The sequence below is a fragment of the Lycorma delicatula genome, chromosome 8 (genome assembly GCF_047948215.1).
Source record: "Lycorma delicatula isolate Av1 chromosome 8, ASM4794821v1, whole genome shotgun sequence".
NCBI classification, from domain to species: domain Eukaryota; kingdom Metazoa; phylum Arthropoda; class Insecta; order Hemiptera; family Fulgoridae; genus Lycorma; species Lycorma delicatula.
This window is the reverse complement of record NC_134462.1, coordinates 67,251,893-67,276,120: the sequence shown is the minus strand read 5'-3', so window position 1 is coordinate 67,276,120 and position 24,228 is coordinate 67,251,893. Positions and strand designations below refer to the sequence as shown.

The following is a 24,228-nucleotide window of genomic DNA, read 5'->3' as shown; positions in this document are numbered from 1 at the left end:
CTTTCTCCTTCCATTGATCCTTACAGTGTAGTTTTAAAGATTCCACTTCTAATCATATTTTAACCAGTTTTCCCTTTCTTTTGTCTACTTCTTTCACAAATATTCTTTCTTCTTTAATCCTGTTCATTACCTCCTCATTCCTCACATTATCCATTCATCTTATTTTCTCCATCCTTCTGCAAACCTACATTTGAAAAGTATCAATCCAGTCCATCTCCCTCTTCCTTATTGTTTATCTTTCACTCCCATGCATTTAGTTAATTTCTTCATTAACTCTAACTTCAGATTTTTACTACATAGTACAAAATAAAGCATATTACATAGTAAAAAATTAAATATAATTATGTAAATTCTTTGTTATATTATAATTTTATTAGTACAATTTTTAAAAACGTCAAAAGTAAATACTTCAAATGAACGGCAAAACGTTGCCATTTAGATAAGTATCCTTTATCCATAATTTGTAACAAACAATTGTAATTTTTCTAAATTAAATGTATAGCTTTTGAGTGAAATTTTTCTAAAACTAACTTTCCTCTCACTAAGGATTTCGTAACTTAAAAAGAGGTTTGATCGAAAGAGTCTGAAACTCATTAACAGATACTGTATTTGATTTCAGTAGCTAAGAACCTGTAACATAAGAAGGCAGGAATGATGTTTATTACCATGTAAATCAGCTAAGCATCCGACTTACAGAAATATCAGATTTTTTTATCAATTTTATTTGTACTTCAACCTTCAGTTCCACATACGGTTTATGAGAGACTGTTATAAAAGAGGTATTTCACAATGAGTCATCTGGAATTATAGTAAATGTGTACCGATTAACAACATAAGGGAATGTAAATAATATTGTTCTATTGGTTGAAATTATTGAAGATTTGCAAAGAAATGTTTTAGCTTAACTTAGGGGGTAAAAATGAATTTAAATAAGACAAAGTTTATTGTTTTCACAAAAACACCAGAGTGTTGTGGCTATTTCAGCTATCAAGTTATTGATAGCCGATCCAGTTATTTAAAGGGTTTAAAGGAAAGATATTTGGGAATTGTTATTAATGATAGGGTGAATATACTGAGGAAATGAAAACAATAAAAGTAACTGTTCATAATTCTTTCTTGAAAATGAGATTTTTTTTCAGTAAGCAGTTAAACATTGATCTTAAACTACACATGCCAAAATAATATGTTTTCTCTGCCTTCCAGTGTTGTGTGGAAGCTGTTTTAGCTTAACTAAAGTGATGATGAAGATTAATAATAGAATAAAATATATAATGATGTTTATTAATGTGGTTTACATAACCACATTTGAGATGTGGTGTGTAAACCAATGCATTGTATATCATCATATTATGATTGTAATTAATCTAAATCATAAAAACCAACAACTTTTAATAATTTCAATTTGATATTTAATTTTAATAACCTTAAAAAATAAGAAGATATTTTTAGTATTGTAAGAACAATCTGAATTAAATGTAAAACAATATACAATAGCATGGAAATTAATCTGAACACAGGGAATTTTTTGTTTATTTCTACGTTGTGGTTACACTGCTTGATCACATTCATTCTTTAAGTTGTCAGTGTAATGTGAGGTTATTGTTCTTTAGTTATTTAGTCATTCTCATGTTACAAAGAGTGTTGACAAAGTTTATTTCATTATTACAAAATCATATTTTTTGTTCTGTGTGTCTTGAATACATAATAATGGACGTAATTCCAAAAAAATCATTTGAAAATTATTTCTCTTTCTGAGAATACCACAGTATGAACAACAACAAACAGCTTCTGAGGGTATGTGGTGTTGAACTAGGAACAGTGATTGATATTCTAAAACAATTTAAAGAAACTTGTTCCTTTTGACCTCAAAGAAAAGGCATATGTGGCTGTAAAAGAAAAATTACTCCTACATACGATGGATTTTTAGTGAGACAAAGTAAACTTGATCCAAAATAATCTCAGCAATTAACAGTCAGTGAAACAAATTTTCAAGTAACAAATGTTAGATGCCGACTTCTTGCAGACAGAAAGCTTGTTGGCTAGCTAAAAAGCAGCTTTTAACACCAGAATGTGCAAAAAAGGCTCTTGTGAGCCAAAGAACTTGCTAACTGGACCAATGAAGACTGGAAAAATGTTATTTTTTCTGACAAGTCATGTTTTTATGTTCTGGGGCAAAGGATTCCATACATTAGAAAATAATCAGATGAAAACATACCACTGGCTCATATCCAGCAATTAGTTAAACATCCCAGAAACAATGTTTTGGAGTTGTTTTGCATTTGAAGGTACTTATTCATTACTTCCAATAGATGGTATGTTAAAAAGTGACAGATTAAAAGTCTGAAGGAAAAGGTTGCGTCACAACTTCAAAATACATTCCCTCAATATACCAGAGTGTTCCAATAAGTTTTGGCACTAAGGCATACTGCAAAAAAGTGGAAAAACTTTTTGAAAAACAAAACATTAAAATGCTCTGTGGCCAGGCAACTATCCAGACTTAAACTCAATTGTAAATCTTTGGGCAATAGTCAAAACTGACTCTCAAAATGAATTCTGCCACAAAAATTGACCTCATTAAAGCAATGATATCAGTATGGTTTCATGATGAGAAATCAAAAACTATGTAATACACTTGTTGAATTGATGCCAAATCATAAACTGATTAAACATAAAGGAGGGCATATTATTATTATTATTATTAGATATTCATAAATTGTACAGGTATGATTTTTTTCTAAATAAAGTTATTTTTTATTACATAACATCTGTGTTCGGATTAATTTACACGCTACTGTAAATGCACAAATATAAATAGAGAAAAAAAAATATATATGCACACATAAATAAATAAATACATATATATTTAAATAAATACATGTGTACAAAAAAAAAAGTAAATATAAATAGACAAAAAAATATATATACGCACACATAAATAAATAAATATATATATATTTAAATAAATACATGAGTACAAAAAAAATGTTAAAGAATATTAAAAAAAAATCATTCTAGGACTACCTGGAAGGAGTTGCTCTGGTAACAATTTAGAACTGTTCAATCTGTGAAGTAAGCATCGAATACAAATAGCTGATGAAAATATGTTTTAATTAAACATATATTCTTTATTAAACCAAAGATTTTATAATACTGGCATATTAATAATTTTCTACGTAATACCTATGTTAAATTATGATACATCATGTTGTCATTTTAGTGGCTAAGAAATACAGTAGTCTGTAAGATTAAAATTTATCAGAAAAAAGTAGATTGTTTAATCAGTGTTGTGTCAAAGAAAATTGTCATTGCTGAAACATAATCTGGTAATCAGAATACATTTACAAAAAAATATAAATTTTGTGTCAATGATAAAATTACTAATAATACATAGACATACTTTTCCCCAAGAAACTTATCTATATAACTTTACGCATTCACAATTTTCAAAAATAAATCTCTTTTGAAGAAATTTGTTTGTATTTTGGCTGTTACTGATTTCAATTTTTGAACTTAACACTAATTTAGGATTTCAGGTAAATCAAATAAATTTTTGAGAGATTGTTTCTGGGTGTCTGTTGACCTATTAAGCAATCACAGATTAACAATGTTAATAAATCTTGCTGAATGAACTTATCTTAATCCTGACTGAATTCTTGTCTATTTCTTCCAGTTTATGGTGAATGCTGATTCTTTTACAAAAAACTATTTTGGTTCACAAAAAATATTCACAAATCTAATAAATATATGTACAACCTTGTTAACTAAATTTTAGTCTAAAGTGTGTAAATCTAAATTTCCCTTCCAAGTGTAGACACTACATAACGTTTGTATGATTCACACAGAAAGGGATAAATATTTGAAGTTACCATACAAAAAGGAAAAGAAAGGTATTTGCATTATTGATTCCAATATTATTTTTTATGGTTGTAACTTGTAAAGCACCTGTTAAATAAGAGGCACCAGTCAAGAGTTATTTTCTGAGAGTATTGATGTTCATTTAACAGTCAATCATTTCAGTGAAGTGAGTGAAATACAGTGTCAGAATAAACTGAGTATTTATTTATAGTGTCATTTGCAGAATCAAATATCACCTCTATTTTGTTGGAAGTGATATTTATTTAGTATTGTCAGTCACTGACATTTATTTATTTAATATTAACAGGCTGATTTCAAAATTATATTGCTATTCTTTGTATGGAAGATGAATTTTGTATTAGTATAAAAAATTCCAAACCTGACTGGGATCAAAATTTTCGGGTGAAAACTGAAGATATTACCACTCTGCCAGGGAGATTCACTTCAGTAAACAGAATATTTGGCTGAGTGAGAAGTCTATGAAAAATGAGACTATGAAATGAGATATCAACCACCACATACATGAGACAACAAACAAATAGGTGAATAGTCACCTACAGCTGTTCAGCTACAGTACCTACTGATTATTGGAAAGGGGATTTAGCAGGCTCATCTTTACCCAAAACGTTTATTGTACAGCAATTGGAAATGAGATTCACTAAGTCATGGCAGCCCCTCTACCAGGTACTAAGGATACATTGGCTCATTAGGTTCCGGTATCCTTAACACACAAAACAGTACAGCTTAATCTGTACTATCAGAACCAAAAATGGAGAAAGGACCAAGGATACCAAGAAGAGATAGGTAAGAAAAAGGACATGATTAGATATCTCAGGATATTATCTTAACCATTTTGATCAGAATCCTAACACACCAAACAAATAAATCTAGTTAATTTCGAAGGAATTGTTTTAGTTTCTCATCATTTTAATGTTTTTTTTTTTTTTAATGAGGTCAGATGTAACAAAATAATTCTAAGGAAAAAATTTTAACAAAGTAAAATCTGCAAAAAACTTCTGCAAAATAAATATTCTGTTACTTTAACTAGGAATAAACCGTTTTGATGATGATACATTGAATCGATTATAAAAAAATATTTCTAAGAGATTAGATGTAGTCGACGGAACCCGTGCGAAGCAGGTTATAGCTCCTTCTAATAGTTAATCTTTAGATATTGTTCCTCTTTTAAAAAATCAATAGAAGAAACTGATCTGTTGTCTTTGCTACATTACGTCTTAACGAATCAGAATCCGTAATTCAATAAAAATCATGCGTTTTTTTGTTGTGTAAATATTTTTTTTTCTTCCTGCTTAGATAAGCTAAATAGAACTACTGTAGTCAAAACAAGTATAGTTGAATCATTTAAGCTCGCCAAGTTGGCAGAATGTTAATCAACAAATAAACAAATAGAACAAATCAAATGCGGTGGGGTGAGTGAGCTAAGAGTATTAAAATACGGTACTAAAAGCATGGAAACTAATAACCGCACTAGTTCAGTGATGAAAGACCGTGCAAAACTTACTCCATTAAACTCAAGCGATTCTGTTTCATTAAGACTCCTACCAGTCAGCATCGGATACATTGATATCGAACATTTCTATCAGTTTTATGGATGTACGTAAGTTTTATGTTAACTTTTTCTATTTTTGTTTATTCTTTAAAATAAACACATTTAAAATTTATATCTATACATTTTCTTATTTAACTTGCAAAACTTATAATAAAATTTACATGCAAAATTTACGTTCTTTCTTTTGATCAAATGGACAGACTATATATAACTTTTATTCACAAAAAAAAGAATACTATGTATACGCACGCACACATTCATGAGTTGTGTACAGTGAGCTAACAAAGCGTTATTAACAATTTTTTTCTTTTAATATATCGATCTAAATATACCAACATTGAATAAATGACTGCCAATAAGTAATAATTATTCTAGATTTTAATGATTTAAAGTGAACGTAACCTTTTCATGATGCAATTTTAATGTGTCTTGACAATCTTGTAAAGGGATGCATGTATACAATGTTTGTAAGTCGCTTATTTTAAAATGGTTGTACCGATTTTCATTTTAATAAACAATTGTCTTAACTGCACAAGTGATACTGGGTTTAGAAATATATGAAGACATGAAAATATCGGATGTTTTTTCTAAATAAAAAATAAATAAATAAATAAATCTCAAGAGGAATAAACAAAATAGGTTGGAAAGAAAATGTCAAGAGAACGTTTATTATAGTTTCGTAACGAAATTAAGTATATGTAAAAACAATTTTGATCGAAATAATCCTGAAAGTTTTAAAACTTTTTAATTAAAAATAAATGTATGGCTTAACAAAGATTTATTGTAAAATAAATTAAGATTAAATCACTGGAAATTTTTAATATGTATTTATATATATTGTAATACAAAAATGGTACTATACTAAGAAAACCAATTTTACATGACTAAATTATTACATTTCTTTTTTATGTCTAAAATTTCGGGTTCAAATTCCAGTCAGGCTTGACACGCTTTCAGCTGCAAACCCCGGTATAGGCCACAGAACTTTCCGGGATTAGAAAACCGACTGGAGTAACTCTCAGTAGAGCCGGAGGCAACGACAAACTCCCGATGGAGAACCTTTCTGTAATTAGCAATGCAACTGTACCCAGCCACCAAGAGGGAGCAGTCAAGCATCCTACAGGGGTCTCACGTCCTCTCTAGGAAGTCCAAAAAGATCCTTATCATCAAATTTATAAGTACATTCACACCAGTAAACCCACGGCGTCTGAAACACAATCCACATACCTTACAGTAAAACCCATACCAATACATCAGAACACATACGAAAATTTGGTTTTTTTTAGTAAAATTTTAGAAAAACATTTTGAAAAAAAGTGTACCGAATTGCGAAATAACTATCATTTGTCATTATTACCCGAGTTTTTCAAGTACTTGGGTGTCAATTTTAGGTACAGCCAAATCTTTAGATAATCTTTTGTGGCTTTAAAACTTTAAAACAAATAGAGTGAGTAGAAAAACTTATTTTACGAAATAACTTTTACTAAATAATTGTTATAATTATATAATATGTTTAACGAGGCCACAGGAAAAATTAATCCTTATTTTACTTCCTTATAAGTAAAGGAAGTATTGTAATCGCGAAAAATTTTGGTTTTCAGATTTAAAAAGAAATATCCATTTTAACCATCCCTGCATCCATTTTGACTAGTTTCGGCGTGACGTCTGTACGTACGTATGTATGTATCTCGCATAACTGAATAACGTTCTCACTTACACCACAATCTATTTGAGCGATGTGAAACAAAATTAATATATAAACTAATAAATATAAGATGTTGATACGGACACCAGGAAGAAATGTGATGCAATGTGGTGTCCACCACAATTTGTTTTTCTCTCTGCTCCCGTGGGTTGGTCCTGCAATCAAACATGTGGATACTAACTCAACCCAGAGGAGTGTCCTGTGACTCTAATGTGCCTTCCCACCCGTCCGGCACGACAGGTCAGCCTACCGGTTCTGGATCTTTTACCATCCTTAGCCTGCCTCTCTAACTGACGGGACAGGGGAGAACCCAGGCCCGTCTATGCCGTTCCTGGGGTCCCCGCCCCGCCAGCCGGGACTCTGTCTTTAATTAACTTTGTTTGCCTGCCTCAAGCTTTGAAGCGGGAGAGGCCGGGCCCGGTTATACCGTTTCCAGATCCTGCCCCATTTGCTGGGACACAGTCTTGCTTCTTTTTTTTTCAGACCATTCGCCACTCTCGGTATTCAATTTCTTTCTGCAATATTATTTCCGTAACCAGTGTTTCAATTGATTCCCATTCTGCGGTGCATTGTAACATGTACTCTACAGTGGTTTCGGGAGCAATCCAACCCAAGCCATGTCTATGCTTGAGTCTTTCCCATCTGTGGCACTCATAAATGTGTGATGGGGCGAGTCTATCAATCCACAATATATAAAATTGGACAGTTCTCTTCGCCCAAATCTAAGCAAGTACTCTCCATATTCCCCATGACCGGAAAGAAGCTGGGTAACGTAATAGCCCGTGTCCCCATGACCCCTTTCCAGCCAAGGCTCTAGTCTGGGAATTAGCCGGCGAGTCCATTCACCCGAGCGTGCCGCGTCCCACGCTTCCTGCCATTCTTGGTATAAAAGCGTCTGGCGTCCTCCTTCGACATCCCTTCGTATCTTCTTTTGCTTTGTACGCAGCCGTAATCTTTAGCGTGGTCCGACGTTGCAGTGAGGTCAACCTTCGCTCATTTCTTTTCTTATCGAAAGCGACGTACCATATAGGCGCAGCATAGAAGATCACAGCTGTAGCCGTTACCATTAATAGTCTACCTTTTTCTGCTCTTAGCCCCCATTTAGAGGTCATCAAACCTGAGGGAGTTAATGGTCTTTTCTGCTTTGTTTGTGACTTCTTGAAGGAGTTTATTAAACAGACCATTCTAAGTAAACCAAACTCCCAAATATTTAACATGCAGCATCATGCCCATTTGGACTTCATCCACATCGATACTAAAATGAGTATTTTTCTTCGTTCCACCACCGCTATTTCTAATTTTCATCGTACCCGCACGTCCTTTCTTAAGTGATAAAATATCATCTGCTATACCTGGCGCTACCTTTAACTTGTTTTAATACATCTGCGTATCTGACTCCTGCTTTACCTATTGTAACCACCGATGTCGCTGGTCCTTGGATAATTTTCTTCCTGGGTTCTCTATCCGTAAGGAATAGGGGCTACCGCGTGTCAGATGGGTCTTCCTAATCCAATACTTAAGTATCTTACTGAACTTTTCTCCAATACTGTCACCCGGGTCGAAAAACCATAATCGATCATTATCCGCAGGTCTTACTTTGTAAAGGGCCTTCACAGTCTGAGTAATCATCTCCTCGCTGTTCTCATCCATTACAACTGCAAAAATAGTACACTTATCCTATCATATTTTTATCCTCCGGATAAAATGTCGCAGTGTTACACCAATCTTTTAAGCACTATTCCTTTTGTATATTCGTCATATTCCCAAGCCGCCGTCCAATTCCTGACGCGAGCTTCTGAATTGTATCCAGATAAGGATTCTTATTATCATGATCTTTCGGCACAATAAAAACCCGAGAACTGTCTTCATTTATGGTCAATGAACCTCTTGCAATGGTCACTTTCTCATATACCTCTCTTGACCAACGGGAGTCGATGATCTCTTCTCATCCTTTAACATCGCCAGCGGATAGAATCTTTTCAATTCTTTCTTGACTCTTCACTTTAGTTTTCCTCCACGACTTTCTCTGATTCAGTCTGCGTCTCCATAATCTTCATCAGTTTCGGGTGTGATTATTCGTATAATGTGGTGTTAACGTCTTTTGCCTTCTCCAAGATTAGATCAGCATATAATTTAATTTATTTTTTGGTGTTAGGGTTTCTTCTAATAAGTTTCAACAGATGGTAGATTTCCTCCATTAGGTGATCCATGTCGGTCCCCTCCGTTGCATCACATTCGCTATTTTCTTCAAGTGCCTCTATTTTCCTCTTGGGTGCCCGTCCAGTACACTCCTCCATTTGCTCCACGGCCTCTCGACTTCTTTCTACGCCAGGGTAAATGGTGGAAATACCCGATAGACTAGTTCGACACACCGGTCTGAGGTCCATTCTACTCTCCGGCGAGCGTGCAAGGCTCCTCCGCGGCTGAAAAGCGCTTTCTTCCATTTTTCATCAACCAGAATGGTTTTAGGTGAATGATGGGCAGGTTCGTGATGGGCATTGCAACACAAAACAGTTAACTCAGTTATTATTATTTTTTTATTCTTGTCTATTGAAATAACCTATAATAGAAATTAATCAAATTAATTTCAAACAGCGCTTATCAGTCTAAGCTATGATAGTCTACTCTCCACAATCGATAACAGTTGTAACAATACTATCTACTAAAGATAAAAACAACTCCCCAAGCAGTAAACAAGTCAATCCACTAACACACTACTACTCCCACTAACGTGTTACTACTAAAAAACTAAATAAAAAGGTCAGTCCGTATCCAGAAATCATAAAATTTAAAAGACGCTTCCAGTAAATTTCCACCGAGAATTTTCAATATTCCAAATCAGAAACAAAGACTGTTGAACTGATAAAACCAAAATACTAGCAGAGCGTACCGAAATACGTCCGAACGCGACAGAATCTCTAACTCGACTGGTATCCACCACAATGTATTTGTGTAAATGTCTACTTCTTAAAGAATTGGAGGATCGTATCTCACTTTCAAATTAAATAAGTATAAATAAAGTGCAGCAAAAAATGTGTATATTTAATTTAATAGGCGTACAAGGAAATCATGTGGTGTCCACATCAGATTTTTAAATCACAAAGTTTCAATTCAGTGACCTTATCATTTATTAAAAATTAGGATTACCAATCAACACTTGTTTTCTCTATACTCAACAGAAGACAATAAAAGAGAGAGCATATTCTAGGATAGTGAAGCGAACAGATAAAACGTAGCGCTACATAGTAAATGTAACGATTGATGGAGTAATACCAAAAGGGTGGATTCTTATTTTTAACAGGTAAAAGGTCTTTCTCAGGTAAAAAATAGGAGCGAATGGAGAAAGGGCTAATGATTGTTATTTAATCCCTTCCCATTACCTTACTTTTCTTCCTGATTAGATTATCTCTGAGGACATTTAACATAACAGGTTGAAAAGCTTTTAAAGGAAAGAACGTCTTTAATTTAGCATCAATCAGGAACGGGCTAGCCGGACCAAAGTGGATACTAAAATTCACAATGTTAACATCAGTCTCGATTTCAGCGGATCTAATCGTGTCATTATTAAGGATAAGTTCTCGCATCAATACTCGATTCCAGACAATCGAAATAAGTCCCGTAACTCAAGACTGACGTTTCATATCAAGCCAACTTTACACACGCTACCCTTAAGTACTGTAACTATTGTAAGTATTTAAATAAATATTGTATTATAAAGTTTATAATACAATTCTACGAAGTGTTTAGAAATCTTGATAAATAATAACATTTAACTGACTTCAAAAGAAATAAAGATCTTTTGATCTATTTCTAAGTTTTTTCTTACTTTATAAAAATAGTTTATAAATATTTTGTGTACAGATATCAAGATAAAACCTTGAAGAAAGATAGTCTGAGATAATATTGTTGCGTGTTCGCGGTTCGACAAGGATTTGAGTGATTAGTAGACGTAAAAACTTCTTATTAATACAATCTATTACTCTAAAAAATATATAACATAACATAATAATAATAATGATAAATATATAACACACAAAATAGTAATCCATATACAAAAAGACAAAATGTATTTAATGACAATTAAATTATAAATACCAAAATATAGTCCAATTCACCATAAACGTTATAAGACCGCTAGAACTTAATATTGCACTAACAACAGGATAGAAAAGTCAAAATTTGATAAAATTCAACTTCTGCAAATATTATTACTTTTACTATTTATAAAAGAACTACCCTACACTTTATAAATGAATAGATTACTGTCACTTTCACTTCTGTTTACCAATACCTCACCGAACAACTTCTTGTATTCACCCACTGTTCAACAACGGAATGCTCGTGACGTACTCTTCACTCGTTACCAAACGCTTACTGTTATCGCAACGGCACCGAACTCGGGCTTGCAAGACTGTGTCCGCTGGTCTCCGGCAGTATTTATAACTCCTGGCTTGCAAAACCCATTACGTTTTTCTATAAATTCTTTGTCCTGTCCGGTAATCCTTCTGGTTGAATTGGAGCTTTTATAGGCGCTATTGACCTCCCGTTAAAAACTGAAAATGGACCCGTTATTCTAAATAAAGAATCCCTTTTAATTCCTTCTAGATTCTTCTTTCTTTATTTTCTCTCTCTTTCTTCTTAATTAAAAAAACCCGTTACGTAAACCCGTTATACGACCTTGTTATAATATTGTCAATTCACCCGGCTTCATCCAGATAACTCTTCGTGACCGAGTGGCGGGTACATTGAACTTAAATTCAGAAACGTTTGCAATCAAAACAGTTACATTTTGTTTATAATTTGTCTAAAAATAGATTAAGACTTTACACGTACCTAGTAATAAAAATGATTTTTTTTCAAATGTTTAATGTTATATTTATTATTATTTTAAATGTTATATCTTTTATTATTATTATTATTTCATCAGGTCGAACAAAACTCTTCTTCGCAAATTTTCAGTTAAAACGGATTTACCTTTATTCTCAGCAAAAGCCTGGTGAGAATTTTTAAACATAGTGAAATAATGACGTTAATGAGAAAAAGGGAAGTAAAAAGCAACTGAGGCACTTGAGAATGATACGCAAAATCAAAGATGCCAACATGCTTTATTCGAATAGTATAACTCTCAATCAGAGGCAATCAAATAAAAACACGTAAATCCAGTTTTTTTTCATCTATTTTTTTATGTATGTAGCAATTTTCTTGAGGTAAAATTGTTTGTCATATGGTCTTGATTAGAGGAGATAAAGACTCCTTAAATTTTACGTCAATGATATACTTATGTCAAAATTATGTAACTGAAAGCTATTCTCGTGTAAAACCTCATTAATATCTTCTAATAATTCATGCTTCAATATGTTTTTTATGTAGAAGGAGAAAATATCTAATTAAAAAAGGCTAGCAAATAATAGTGGTTTTTTAATCTTTTTTTTCTTTTTCCTGTTTAGCCTCCGGGAATTACCGTTCAGGTATTACTTCAGAGGATGATATGTATGAGTGTAAATGAAGTGTAGTCTTGTACAGTCTCAGTTCAACCATTCCTGAGATGTGTGTGGTTAATTACAAACCTTAACACCAGTATCCACGATCTAGTATTCAAATCTGTACAAAAGTAATTGCCTTCATTACGACTTGAACGCTGGAACTCTCGAATTCCAAATCAGCTGATTTAGGAAGACGCGTTCACCACTAGACCAACCTGGTGGATGGATTTTTGATCTGGAAAAAACTAAATCTATGACTTAGATTTAAATTTATGACTTAGATTTTTCAAACCACCAAGTGGTTTGAGCCAACCAGATATGAAAGGTACACTTTTACTGTATACTAGCAGACCCGGCAATGCTTCGCTATTGCTAGATTTGAGTATATATTAAATGAATACAATTGAAAGTTTGGTAAAACATTAATAAGATTAACATTACGGAACTTCATAAAATTTAACCTTTCACTTTATCTCTTTTTCCCTATTTCCCTTCTTCCCTTTCAACCTTTTTCTCTTTTTACCTTTTCCCTATTCCCTGTATTTTCCCCATTTCCCCTCTTTCCTTTTAAATCGGACCAGTAGCGTAAATCGGTCTAGTACTTTTTTAGTCTGTAGCGAACACACGAACATTGCCTTTTATATCTATAGAAGAAGAAAGTCTGTATATTTCTTTCTTTTTTTCGAAAATATTTTGACATCGGCGCCACGTAGCGGGTATAGTTTTTGCAAAAATTTCTCTTTTCGCATATCTAATATGTATTCTGAATATGAGCCAGATCGGTCCATAAATACAATTTTTCCAACTACCTCAACTCCAGCGCCACCTAGCGGGTCCATTTTTTTTGTAAAAATATTTCCTTTCACGTATCTAATATATAGTCTTAATATGAGGTAAATCGAGCCATAAATATAATTTTTCCAAATATCTCAACCCCAGCACCATCTAGCGAGTCCATTTTTTTCAGAGGTATTTCTTTCCATGTATGTAACATATATTCTGAATTTGAGCCAAATCGGACCATTAATCTATTTTTTTTAAATATCTCGACCACAGCGCCACCTGGCGGGTCCAAAGTAATTCAGAAACCTTGGCGGGCGTGCGCACAACTTATCAAAGTTTCATCGTAATCGGATGAACGGTTAGGAAGGCATAAGAGACATACAGACAGACAAACATTCATTTTTATACGTATAGACTAATACAACAGATAGATTGATTGTTCATGCACTGTTATAAGGAAGGTGAAAAATAATAAATAATTACGTTTAATAATTGACGAAAATTTGAAACGAGAAGCATAAACTTTATTGTAAATTCTAAAGATTCATATCGTATCTTTTCAATGAAGTTTGAAAAATTTTAAAGTAAAAAATGTCATATGCTGCGTTCGTTTAGTCTGTCAATAAATATGGTTTAACTTCTTGTGCGGAACTTCTGATTTCCATGTAAAAACACTATTCAGTGTTCAAAAAGTGATAATTTAAAAAAATACTCAATAAAACCTGGCTTTATGAGATTGTAGACGGTATATTGTTATGTATTAACAGTTTACATCTTTTATACGTCAAAAGGTTTTTCAAATGTGTACTAAAATACAGATCAATTTCATACCTAATGAAAATAATATAGATTTAGAATTAATTAACCCAAGTTATTTGTTGTCACGGTACGAAGAAAGTTATATTTCGTTAGCGCTAAATTAATAAATTTAATTCCAATTAATTTGATAAACATTCCTAATGGTAACATTTATAACAGTACATCATCTGAATAACCAAAAATAGTTTTTGTTCTAAATTTTTTTAAATATTATATAATCTTATTATTATGGTACCATATCTGTATTAAATCCAGGTAACAAACTGCGTTTTAGTTTTTTTTTTGTTTTAGTTTTATATCGTTATAATGTAAGAAGTTTTTTTTTCACTATAACAGCTAATAAAATCTGGTCATTCATGTTTTTATAAATCTCTATTTTTGAATGAGTGTGTAAGTACATAAGAGTCTATTATTATATACGTGGACGATAGTTTAATTCCAACTTCCTTCAGCAGACGAGATTTCTTTTTTGCTTTTGAAGCCAGTAGTAAAAAATATTTATTCTTTTCAGATAACGTAAGTAATGTTCTTTAGAATAAAATTACATTTATGTAACTTTATTATTAAATGATTTGTAATAAAATGTTGTATTTATTTGCTTTTCCTTTTTTGCAATAAATAAATAAACATATATAAGCAACCAATGCAAATTTTTTCCTAGCGCTTTAAACGTATAAGTATTATAATATTAACATATTTCTCCTGTATTTCTATTCTAATTCCGTATTTTCAGAAAACCGCAGTCTTAATTTATACTAATACAAATTTGGTCCAATACCATATATTTATTATTTTTACTGAAGGCGAACAAATTGGGAAATGGCGAATCCTTTCGCCAGCCGACACTCGCTAACAAAACGTTTCCGAATCTATATATATATATATATATATATATATGAACTTCTTTACTTATTTTGTTTATTTCTTCTTTATTTTCACTAGTAGAACATGTCCTGAAAGTCTTATATCAAACTCGGATTAGGCGTAAAGGTGTACTTTTACGCCTAATTTTGAGAAATTATGATTGCAGCACTGAAATCTCCACCAAAAATTTGTATAATTGCTATTTTAACCATTGCATCAGTCTTTGTATCATTGCCAATGTGTGTTTTTTTTGTTTACTATATCTTTTTGTCAAGAAAAAACCGTACATTTCGTGCCTTGCCAAACTAAAGAAATAATAGTTCAACGTTTATTTCGAACTGTATGAAAAGCAGCCACCACATGGAAACAATATATTACGCTGGTTCAATCGGGTCAACGAAACAGAATCTGTTCTAAAACAGAAATCGCCTGAATGATTACTATGATCAGAAGAAAGTGTTGAACGAATTAGAATATCTGCAAACAGGATTCGAAATAAATCCATCACTTGTTAAAGCCCCAATTAATACATTCCAAAAACAACCATTTACAAACTTCTAAGTAAAAAGGTGCACTTGCATGTATATGAAATTTAGTTATTACAAAGAAATACAATCATCATTTACAGAAAAACATTTCCAGTTCGATGTTGAGATTTTAATCAAAATTAATAAGGACGAATCATTTTTAAATGATGTAATTTTTACATATGAACCTATTTTTCATTTTAAAGTTTGTGTTAACAAACGTAACTCATGAAAATGCAGATCTGAAAACTGACATGTAATCTTTGAGGAACACCTGATACATTGAAGTTAATGCTTGCTTTGGTTAATGAAAAATCATGTTACTGGCCTCTTTTCTCTGCTGAAAGGACTACTCGTACTTATGGCAATGTTTATCTCAATAAGAACTTTTCTTAACTGGATACACTAGAAAATATACATAGAATTTATTTATAGCATGATGTGCACCCCTACCCTTTAATGCATTCATTAATCAGGCTATGGATGAATAATTTTCAAATATATAAGCCGAGAAGGCTACATACTCTGCCTTTCAAGAAATGCCAATGTAACCCTTCTGAATTATTCTTGTGAGGGTACATTTAAAACAATGTTTACTCCTAAAAATTACGTAAACAGAATCAGTTAGTGGAAATAATTTAAGAAGTAATTACAACTATAACAGAATTAATATGTTACACTGTGAACAGGCAAAAACTGGTTGGACTTTTACTGAACAACTAAGGACATTCATACTGAAATTTATTGACGATGTAACAAAAGTATTTGAGATGAAGAATCTGACAAGTAAAACAATGTAATTGTAAATAGTTTTATTTTTATTTAATTCATACCCTAAAACTACATTCTTTTATGATGATTCTGTAAAAATACATGGATAAGTTAATATTTTTTATTTTCTAAATATTGGTCTACATGATTCTATATTCATGACTGACAAACAATGATCTGACAGACCATTTTTATATCTTCAAAATCCTGATCTTTTGAGGAGACCCTCCCCTCCAAGAGATATATTTTAGACTATACTGTATGTAAGCTTAATAAATATTTATTTAATAATGATGATAAATTTAACATTTTATTACAGTGCTTAAACAGTACAATTCGATTCTGCTGCAAACAAAATCAATTTGATCATTCCAAGAGAATTTATCATCTAATAAAAACACCAAGAAATTTCCCTTTGTCAACAAAAATAAATAAATTCTCAGCTGTGTGTGATACCATAAGCAGGACGTTGAATAATAGAGTTAGAAAAAAAATACAATCCAAATTCTATAAGATTATGGCCACTCCAGTTCTTCTTTATTGAAGTGAGTCATGGGTTACCACAACATAAAGATAAGAAAATAAGATACAAACAATGGAGATGGGATTTCTAAGGAGGCTGAAGAACATCACATGGTTAGATTGGGTACGGAATAGAGAAATGAAAACTGAATTGGATATTTGTAGCTTGAATGAAAAATTGACAGATTAATGTAATCAAGCAACACCTGGAGAGAATTTCTGATGATAGCATTCCTATACAAGTACAAAATTATCAGCCATGGGGAAGGAGAAAGATTGGAAGACCATGTAAAAGATAGCAATAGCACATTACGAGTTTGGAACAGGAATAAGCCTAATCCTTGTGCATAAGAAGAAGAAGATCAACAAAAACACTAACATTATCATTAATGGGAATTCTTCCGTACATTAAGCGATATAATGAACATTACTTATGATACCTTATAACAGTTGGTGTAATATTAAATTACCAGTATATTAAAACTTGTTTTTTATTACCTAAATTAATAGAATTTATGAACATAGAATCAAACTTTGGGTGCTAACTTCTTAAATGACAATCATGTTGGAGAACTTGATGACATGATATGTTTACATATCTTTCAATAGGATCTTAATGTAATAAATATTGTAATTCAATTAAAATAGAGACAAATTTCCTTCATGTTTGATTATAAACAAAAAAAAAGTAGTAATTCTTATAAAATTACAAACCAGTTTCAGTATTATTTTCTAAAAGAGAATTATATGATACAACAAAGGTTCTGAGATATTTTTAAAATAAACAATTGTTATTGTAACTTTAAAATTAATTATTGATAGTAATTTTTTTTTAACAGAAATTTTCAAAATATTTGCATTTACACGCTTTTTAATTGTCGTACTTAAAAAAAAAGAAACTCTCAGAAAAAAAAGTTTATAGAAGTCTAAAAAATGGAAAAAGGAAGACATGTGTCAATAAAATAGGTGTGAAATAACAATTTTTTAATAGATAATTTTTTTCTTTAATTTTGCCTGGGTATTTGTAAAAACTAAAAATAAAAAACAATATAAATTGTTGATAATATTTTCATTATCAGCTTTTATTTAACTTGCTTTAGTTATAATCAAATCTTGCAACTGCTATATCTTTTGATCTATCGTATGAAAATCAACGAAAGTTTGGTACACGTACGTAACTTCAATGACAATACAGCACTACGGTGTTGGAATTTGATATGACCCACCCCACGCGCGACCCCTATGCTAAATTCATGCATTTAGTTGAAAATTTTCATTTCTCATGAACTATCGTATGAAAATGATTAAAATTTGGAACACATATGTAACTTCGATGTGTAAAAATAAATATTTTTACTTTTTAGTCTTAATAAACAAACAAACTTGAACAAACAATAATATTCAGATATAATAAATATTATTAAGAATATTTTTTTTGGATGTAAAAATTTATTGTTCATTAAGACTAATAAGTAAAAAATAGAAAAAACAAAAAAAAAATTATAAAAATATATTTGATTACATGTAAAAAATTATTTTTTAAAAAAGTTTTTATTTAACTAATATTAATATTAACATTAATAAAAAAAGGAAACTAATTAGAAAAACCCTCTAAAAAGTAAAAAATAAGAATTAAAATAAAAATTCAGAATTTTAAACAAAAAAATATAATATATTAACAAATATATTATTTTTTAATATAAATTTCATTGATTTTCATACAATAGATCAAAAGATATAGTAGTTGCAAGATTTGATTATAACTAAAGCAAGTTAAATAAAAGCTTATAACGAAACTATTATATTATTATATTGTTTTTTTAATATAATATTTTACTGTACAAACCATATTATACAAGAGTTTTAAATATGCATCTAAAATTTCTTACAGTCATTATTACTACAATAGTGATTATAACTATTTATTGTTTGAAATTTAAGGTATGTATACTAGAACATTATAACAGATCTAAAATTAAGAACAAGTTATTTCTGTTTCTTTTGTTTTAAATTCTACATTTTCCTGTTGTTAGATAACAATGTTTATACTCTAGTATTTTCTAAACATCTTGATGATAATCGAAGGGGCCATGTGTTCTGAGCACCTGCACTGTATATTAGAATAGATTAAGAAGTCTGACTGGACTGTTTTTTAATCTTCCTCTTTTAAAAACAAAGACAACAAAATAAGATAAACAACCTGCTTTAATAATATAAGATTAAAATTAATTTAATCCAATTCTGAAATGTAATAAAATAAACTTCGATTATTTTTTTAATAATTAAATAATTTATTTAAAATATGAAAAAAATAAAGAATTGAGTAAATAATGTAATAATTTTTTTTTGCTTAATTATCACCATGTAATCTTAAAGCTAGTGTGTGGGATGTGGAAATGGAATATGGAAATGGAATATATATATATATATATATATATGTATATGTATATGTATATATATATACAAAAGGTCTATTATTTGACTAAATAAAGAAAGGAATGGAGAAATCATTTCCACCCTCATTTTACCAAGAAAGCTTGGCATGAAATGCTTGTAATTCTTGAGAGTGCCAATTCTTCTTTTTTTTGGGACAAAAAATGCTTTCATGTTATCATCGCCCGGATCAAAATAATATCAAGAGGTTCCTTCTCGGACACTAAAATATTAGAAAAGTAGGGTTAAAAGTAAGATAATAATAGGAATAAAATTGAAATAGAAAAAGAAACGCAACAATTAGGACAATATATGTAATGCAAAATAATATCAAAATTACATACATTTTTTACATTACATTTATATTATGTAATAACAAAATTTAGACAGGTTAAATCTTACTACCCACCGGGTTGATCTAGTGGTGAATGCGTCTTCCCAAATCAGCTGATTTGGAAGATGAGAGTTCCAGCGTTCAAGTCCTAGTAAAGGCAGTTACTTTTATATGGATTTGAATACTAGATTGTGGATACCAGTGTTCTATGATGGTTGGGTTAACCACACATTAACCACACATCTCAGGAATGGTTGAACTTAGACTGTACAAGACTATACTTCATTTACACTCATACATATCATTCTCTGAAGTAATACCTGAACGGTAATTGCCGGTGGCTAAACAGGAAAAAGAAGGGTTAAATCATACTAAGTATAATTATTCGTCTTAGAAGTAACAATACCTGGTCTAGTACATTCTTGTCACTTCCTAGAACGTTCCATGTGTCCCTCAGTAATTTAAATTTGCGATGTTAGGCCGCATAACATAACCAGTCCACAAGGATGGTACACAGCCAAGTGGCAGTCACGTCAGACACACAGTTATGTGCTCCATTGACATCCATGAGTAACTCTGGTATGTGCTAATTGCAATCAGTAAAGGACCACCTTCTCTCAGCGAATCCTTCTGCATGAAAAGTTCCTTGGTAACACCATATCTTTGATGTGTCGGAGTTTATTATCCACTGAAGCAGTTCAGTCATACCTTCTTCGAAGTGTATGTTTAATGTAATTAATAAAATCGGAAGTTGTAACTCGAGTAGTGAAACACTGTTGATTACATGCACCTTTAGCAGCGAAATTCACACATTCATTACCTAGGATACCCACATGGCTAGGGGATCCAGCAGAAATTCACCTGTGTGTTATGGCAATTTAATTTGAATGTAATATGTATTTTGGCCACAATAGGATGTCTGGAATACAGTTCCTCTAAAGGTTGGAAAACACTTTATGAATCGCTACAGATAAGGGTGGAACAATATTTTGATATTCAACACCATTTTAATGGCATGCAGTTCAGCATTGCAGATACTTGTAATACCAGGTAGACCAAACACATAAGTTCTGTCATTTACAACAAAAGCACATCCAATGGTATCATTCTGCTTCGAGTGCCAGTGCTATTTTAGGGAGAATTGTCCGTAATGCTAGATTGCCTACTACTATTTGGTTTTGGTACTTAAGAGATAGTATTTTTTTAAAGTATTAAGTAATTTTTTAATATAACTGGATGTTGTACTTTTAATTATAACAATATTATACTAATTCTGTGTAGGAGCACATAATGTACCCAATTTATTTATTAAAGATAGAAGATGATATAAAAAAATAAATGTGATACTGATATCATGACAAATTATTCCTTTTAAATTTATACCTAAATAGAAGCAATAGTCTTACACTTAATTTTTGCAGGTGGTATACCTCTGAGACTGTATAAGACTACATTTCATTTACATTCATGCATATTATCCTCATTCATCCGCTGAAGTAATACTTTACAGTGATTTTGGAGGCTAAACAGAAAAAGGAAAAAGGAGGTATACCCCAACTCCTCCCTGATAAAGGTAAACTAGAAACAAAAATTTATGTTTTTATGATATACTTTATTACCACTTTAGGTAATAAAGAACAAAGTAGTATAATAAGAACAATTTTAAATTATATATTTATTTTTTAAAACCTTTATCACCTTCATAAATTTTAATCAATTTAATTTTTTGGAAACAAGCCAAGTAACTGGATGACAGTAGAGCAACTCAGCGAAATCAATAAAATACAGAGAGATTCAGGAGAAGAGGCAAATAATTTGGAAACTGACTCTGGAGCTTGAAGTAAGTAATAGGTTCATACAAACACATCCAAAAGTTTGTTATTGAGTTATGACTAGTGAAAAATTTTCCCCTGATTTCAGTTCTCCCAGTAAAAAGAGGTCATGTTCAAATTTTTAATGCATTAAACAAGGTATAAACTTGATGGTTTCTTAAGTTTTTTGACCTGAAAAATCAAATAAAACAGTTCCCGGAACAGTACTTCATGCAGTTTTCATATTCGGTAGTAAAACAAAAAAATTCATTGATGAAAAACGCATTTTTTTTAGGTCTGATGTACAATAACTTTGTGAAATAATTAATAAATGCGAAAAATTTTGTAACCAAAAATTGTATAAAATTTTGTTTTGAGAAAATTGATCTAATAAAGTCTTGAAAAACAAAAAGAAATAAATCTTTATTATAAAAAGCAAAACTTAATAGAAAAATTGATGCATTTATAAAAATTAAAAACACCTGATTTTGGTACAATAAATTTGGACCCTTGAAAAATAGGTTGGCAATGACTAATTGTATACTTTGAAATTAATTTGAATACTTATTGTTGTTATAAAATTATGGTTAGGTATTAATAATAAGCATTAGGCGGTTTAATTGTTTTTGACGTAATTTTGATTGTGTTTAATTATTTTTGAGAATCAAGTTGTGTAGTGTTTCTTTGTTGTTTTCTAAACTGTAGCTACATTTGTCCAGTTAAATCTGAATTTAAAAAAATAAAACTCTGTTCTGTATCCTTTGTAAAATATTTTTACAAAATACTGTTTTATAAAATATTTTATAAAATATTCTTTAAAATTAATAAATGCTCTTTATATTCAAAATATTCTTTATAATCTTTATGAGAATCTTACACTTCCCAGCACTCATGTTTCATCTGAACATCAACTGGTACATGGTGATAAAAGGAAAACATTCTTCAAGTGGTGCAGATTAGTCCTACAATGAGCAGACAAAGAATTTTTACACAACCCAACTTTCCATACAGTACAGTATGAAGGACAACATGCTCACGGATTGTGCCCTTATCATATTCAGGAAGTTCAACACCTGTAATTTGTTGACTATGCCAGATGACAGAAGTTTTGTTAATGGGTTAATAATAACTACCACCTAATTTCATTAATACTAATTTCAAATGAAGCTACTTTTACCTGGTATAAACAACAAACAAAAATCATATCCTGGTCTTAAGAAAACTCACATGTGTAACTGAGTCAAATTTCCAGCAACGATTTTCAGTGAACATTTGGTGGGGCAGGATTTACAAACAATTAAATAGGCCCTTTCATCTAGAACAACATGTCACAGGGAGAAATTATCTGGAATTTTTAAACAATGAATTTCTTACAAAGCTTGAAAATTTCTCTCCGGATAAACAAATTGAAATGTATTATCAGTTAAGCACCAACACATTCATGAATGAATTAAGACAATTCTTAGATAAAAATTTATTGGTAAAGGAATTGGATGTAGGGAGCTGGTAGATTGGCCTACTAGATCACAGAATCTTACTACTACTTTTTATTAGATTACTTTTTATTGTGGATGCGATATATACAAGCAAAGGTAGACACTCATAATGAACTGATTGCTTGCATTCTCAATGCTGCTGTCCTCTTCAAGGCTTGGTAAGAAAACAAGTTGAAAAGTGTATCAATGTCAATTGTGGAATTTTTGAATAAATATTGTTAATTATTACAGTATAAACCGCAGTGAGTATTTTTTAAAAGTAAATTGAAAGTATTTTAATTTTTCAAAGGTGTAAGTTTTTTGTACTAAAAACAGCTGCTTTTATTTCTACAAATTCATAACATTTTTCTATTAAGTTTTGTTTTTAATAATAAAAGTTGATGTTTTTTTGGTTTTTCATAAACTTTATTACATTAGTTTTCTCAGAATAAAATTCTCTACAAGTTTAGATATACAATTTACATATTTATTAATTATTTAACAAAGTTTATTGTACTTCAAATCTTAAAAAAATTGATTTCATCACTGAATTTTTGTATTTTAAAAAAATTAAAATTTCTGATTTTTCAGGTCAAAAAACATAAGAATTTTTTAAGTTTACCCCTTATATAACACGTTAAAAATTTCAATATGACCTGATTTCACTGGGGAACTGATATTCAGATGAAATTTTTTGCTAGCTGTAACTTTATAACAATGCATTTGACTGACATATGTCAGTCAATAAGTCCAATGTATTTTAATATGAACGTTTCCCTTATTTCAAGCTCTGGAATAAGTTTTCAAATTACCTCCCTTTCCTCCTGAATCACTCTGCATAATGTACAGAAAAATAATAATTAAAGAAACTCTTATTAATACCTCAAAACACTCTGCTTAACATAAACTACCTGCTTTTAAAAGTATAAACAATAATAAAACTCAAAAATACATCACATAAACAAAGACTCAGGGAAAATAGCTTACAAATTTTTTACAATTTTTTTTTTTACAAATTTAAAAATCTGCATACAATTTAGCCTTCAAAATAACAAATAAAACACAGAACACAATCATCAAACAAAAAAAATACCTCTAAAATATTTAAACTGAATTGTTTTGAATGTATAATGTTCTACAAAAGTCAAATGGGATGTAAATTTAAACAGACACATTGAACATTTCAAAGGCTTCCATAACAACACAGAGTCAATATTTACCAACCATTTCATAGACAAAAATACATCAACACTGTCAACAACCTTGATATTCTAAA

At 30.8% G+C, this 24,228-nt stretch overlaps 1 protein-coding gene across 1 annotated transcript in view; it reads left to right on the top strand.

The window, feature by feature from the left end:
* Positions 1–5,309: 5,309 nt before the first annotated feature.
* The window catches only part of LOC142328970 (uncharacterized), a 164,861-nt gene continuing 145,942 nt past the window's right edge, over positions 5,310–24,228 (top strand). The window contains exon 1 of the mRNA XM_075373193.1: positions 5,310–5,469. Within this exon, the coding sequence (XP_075229308.1) occupies positions 5,325–5,469 (145 nt within the window). The 5' untranslated portion in view covers positions 5,310–5,324. The remainder of the gene's footprint in view (positions 5,470–24,228) is intronic.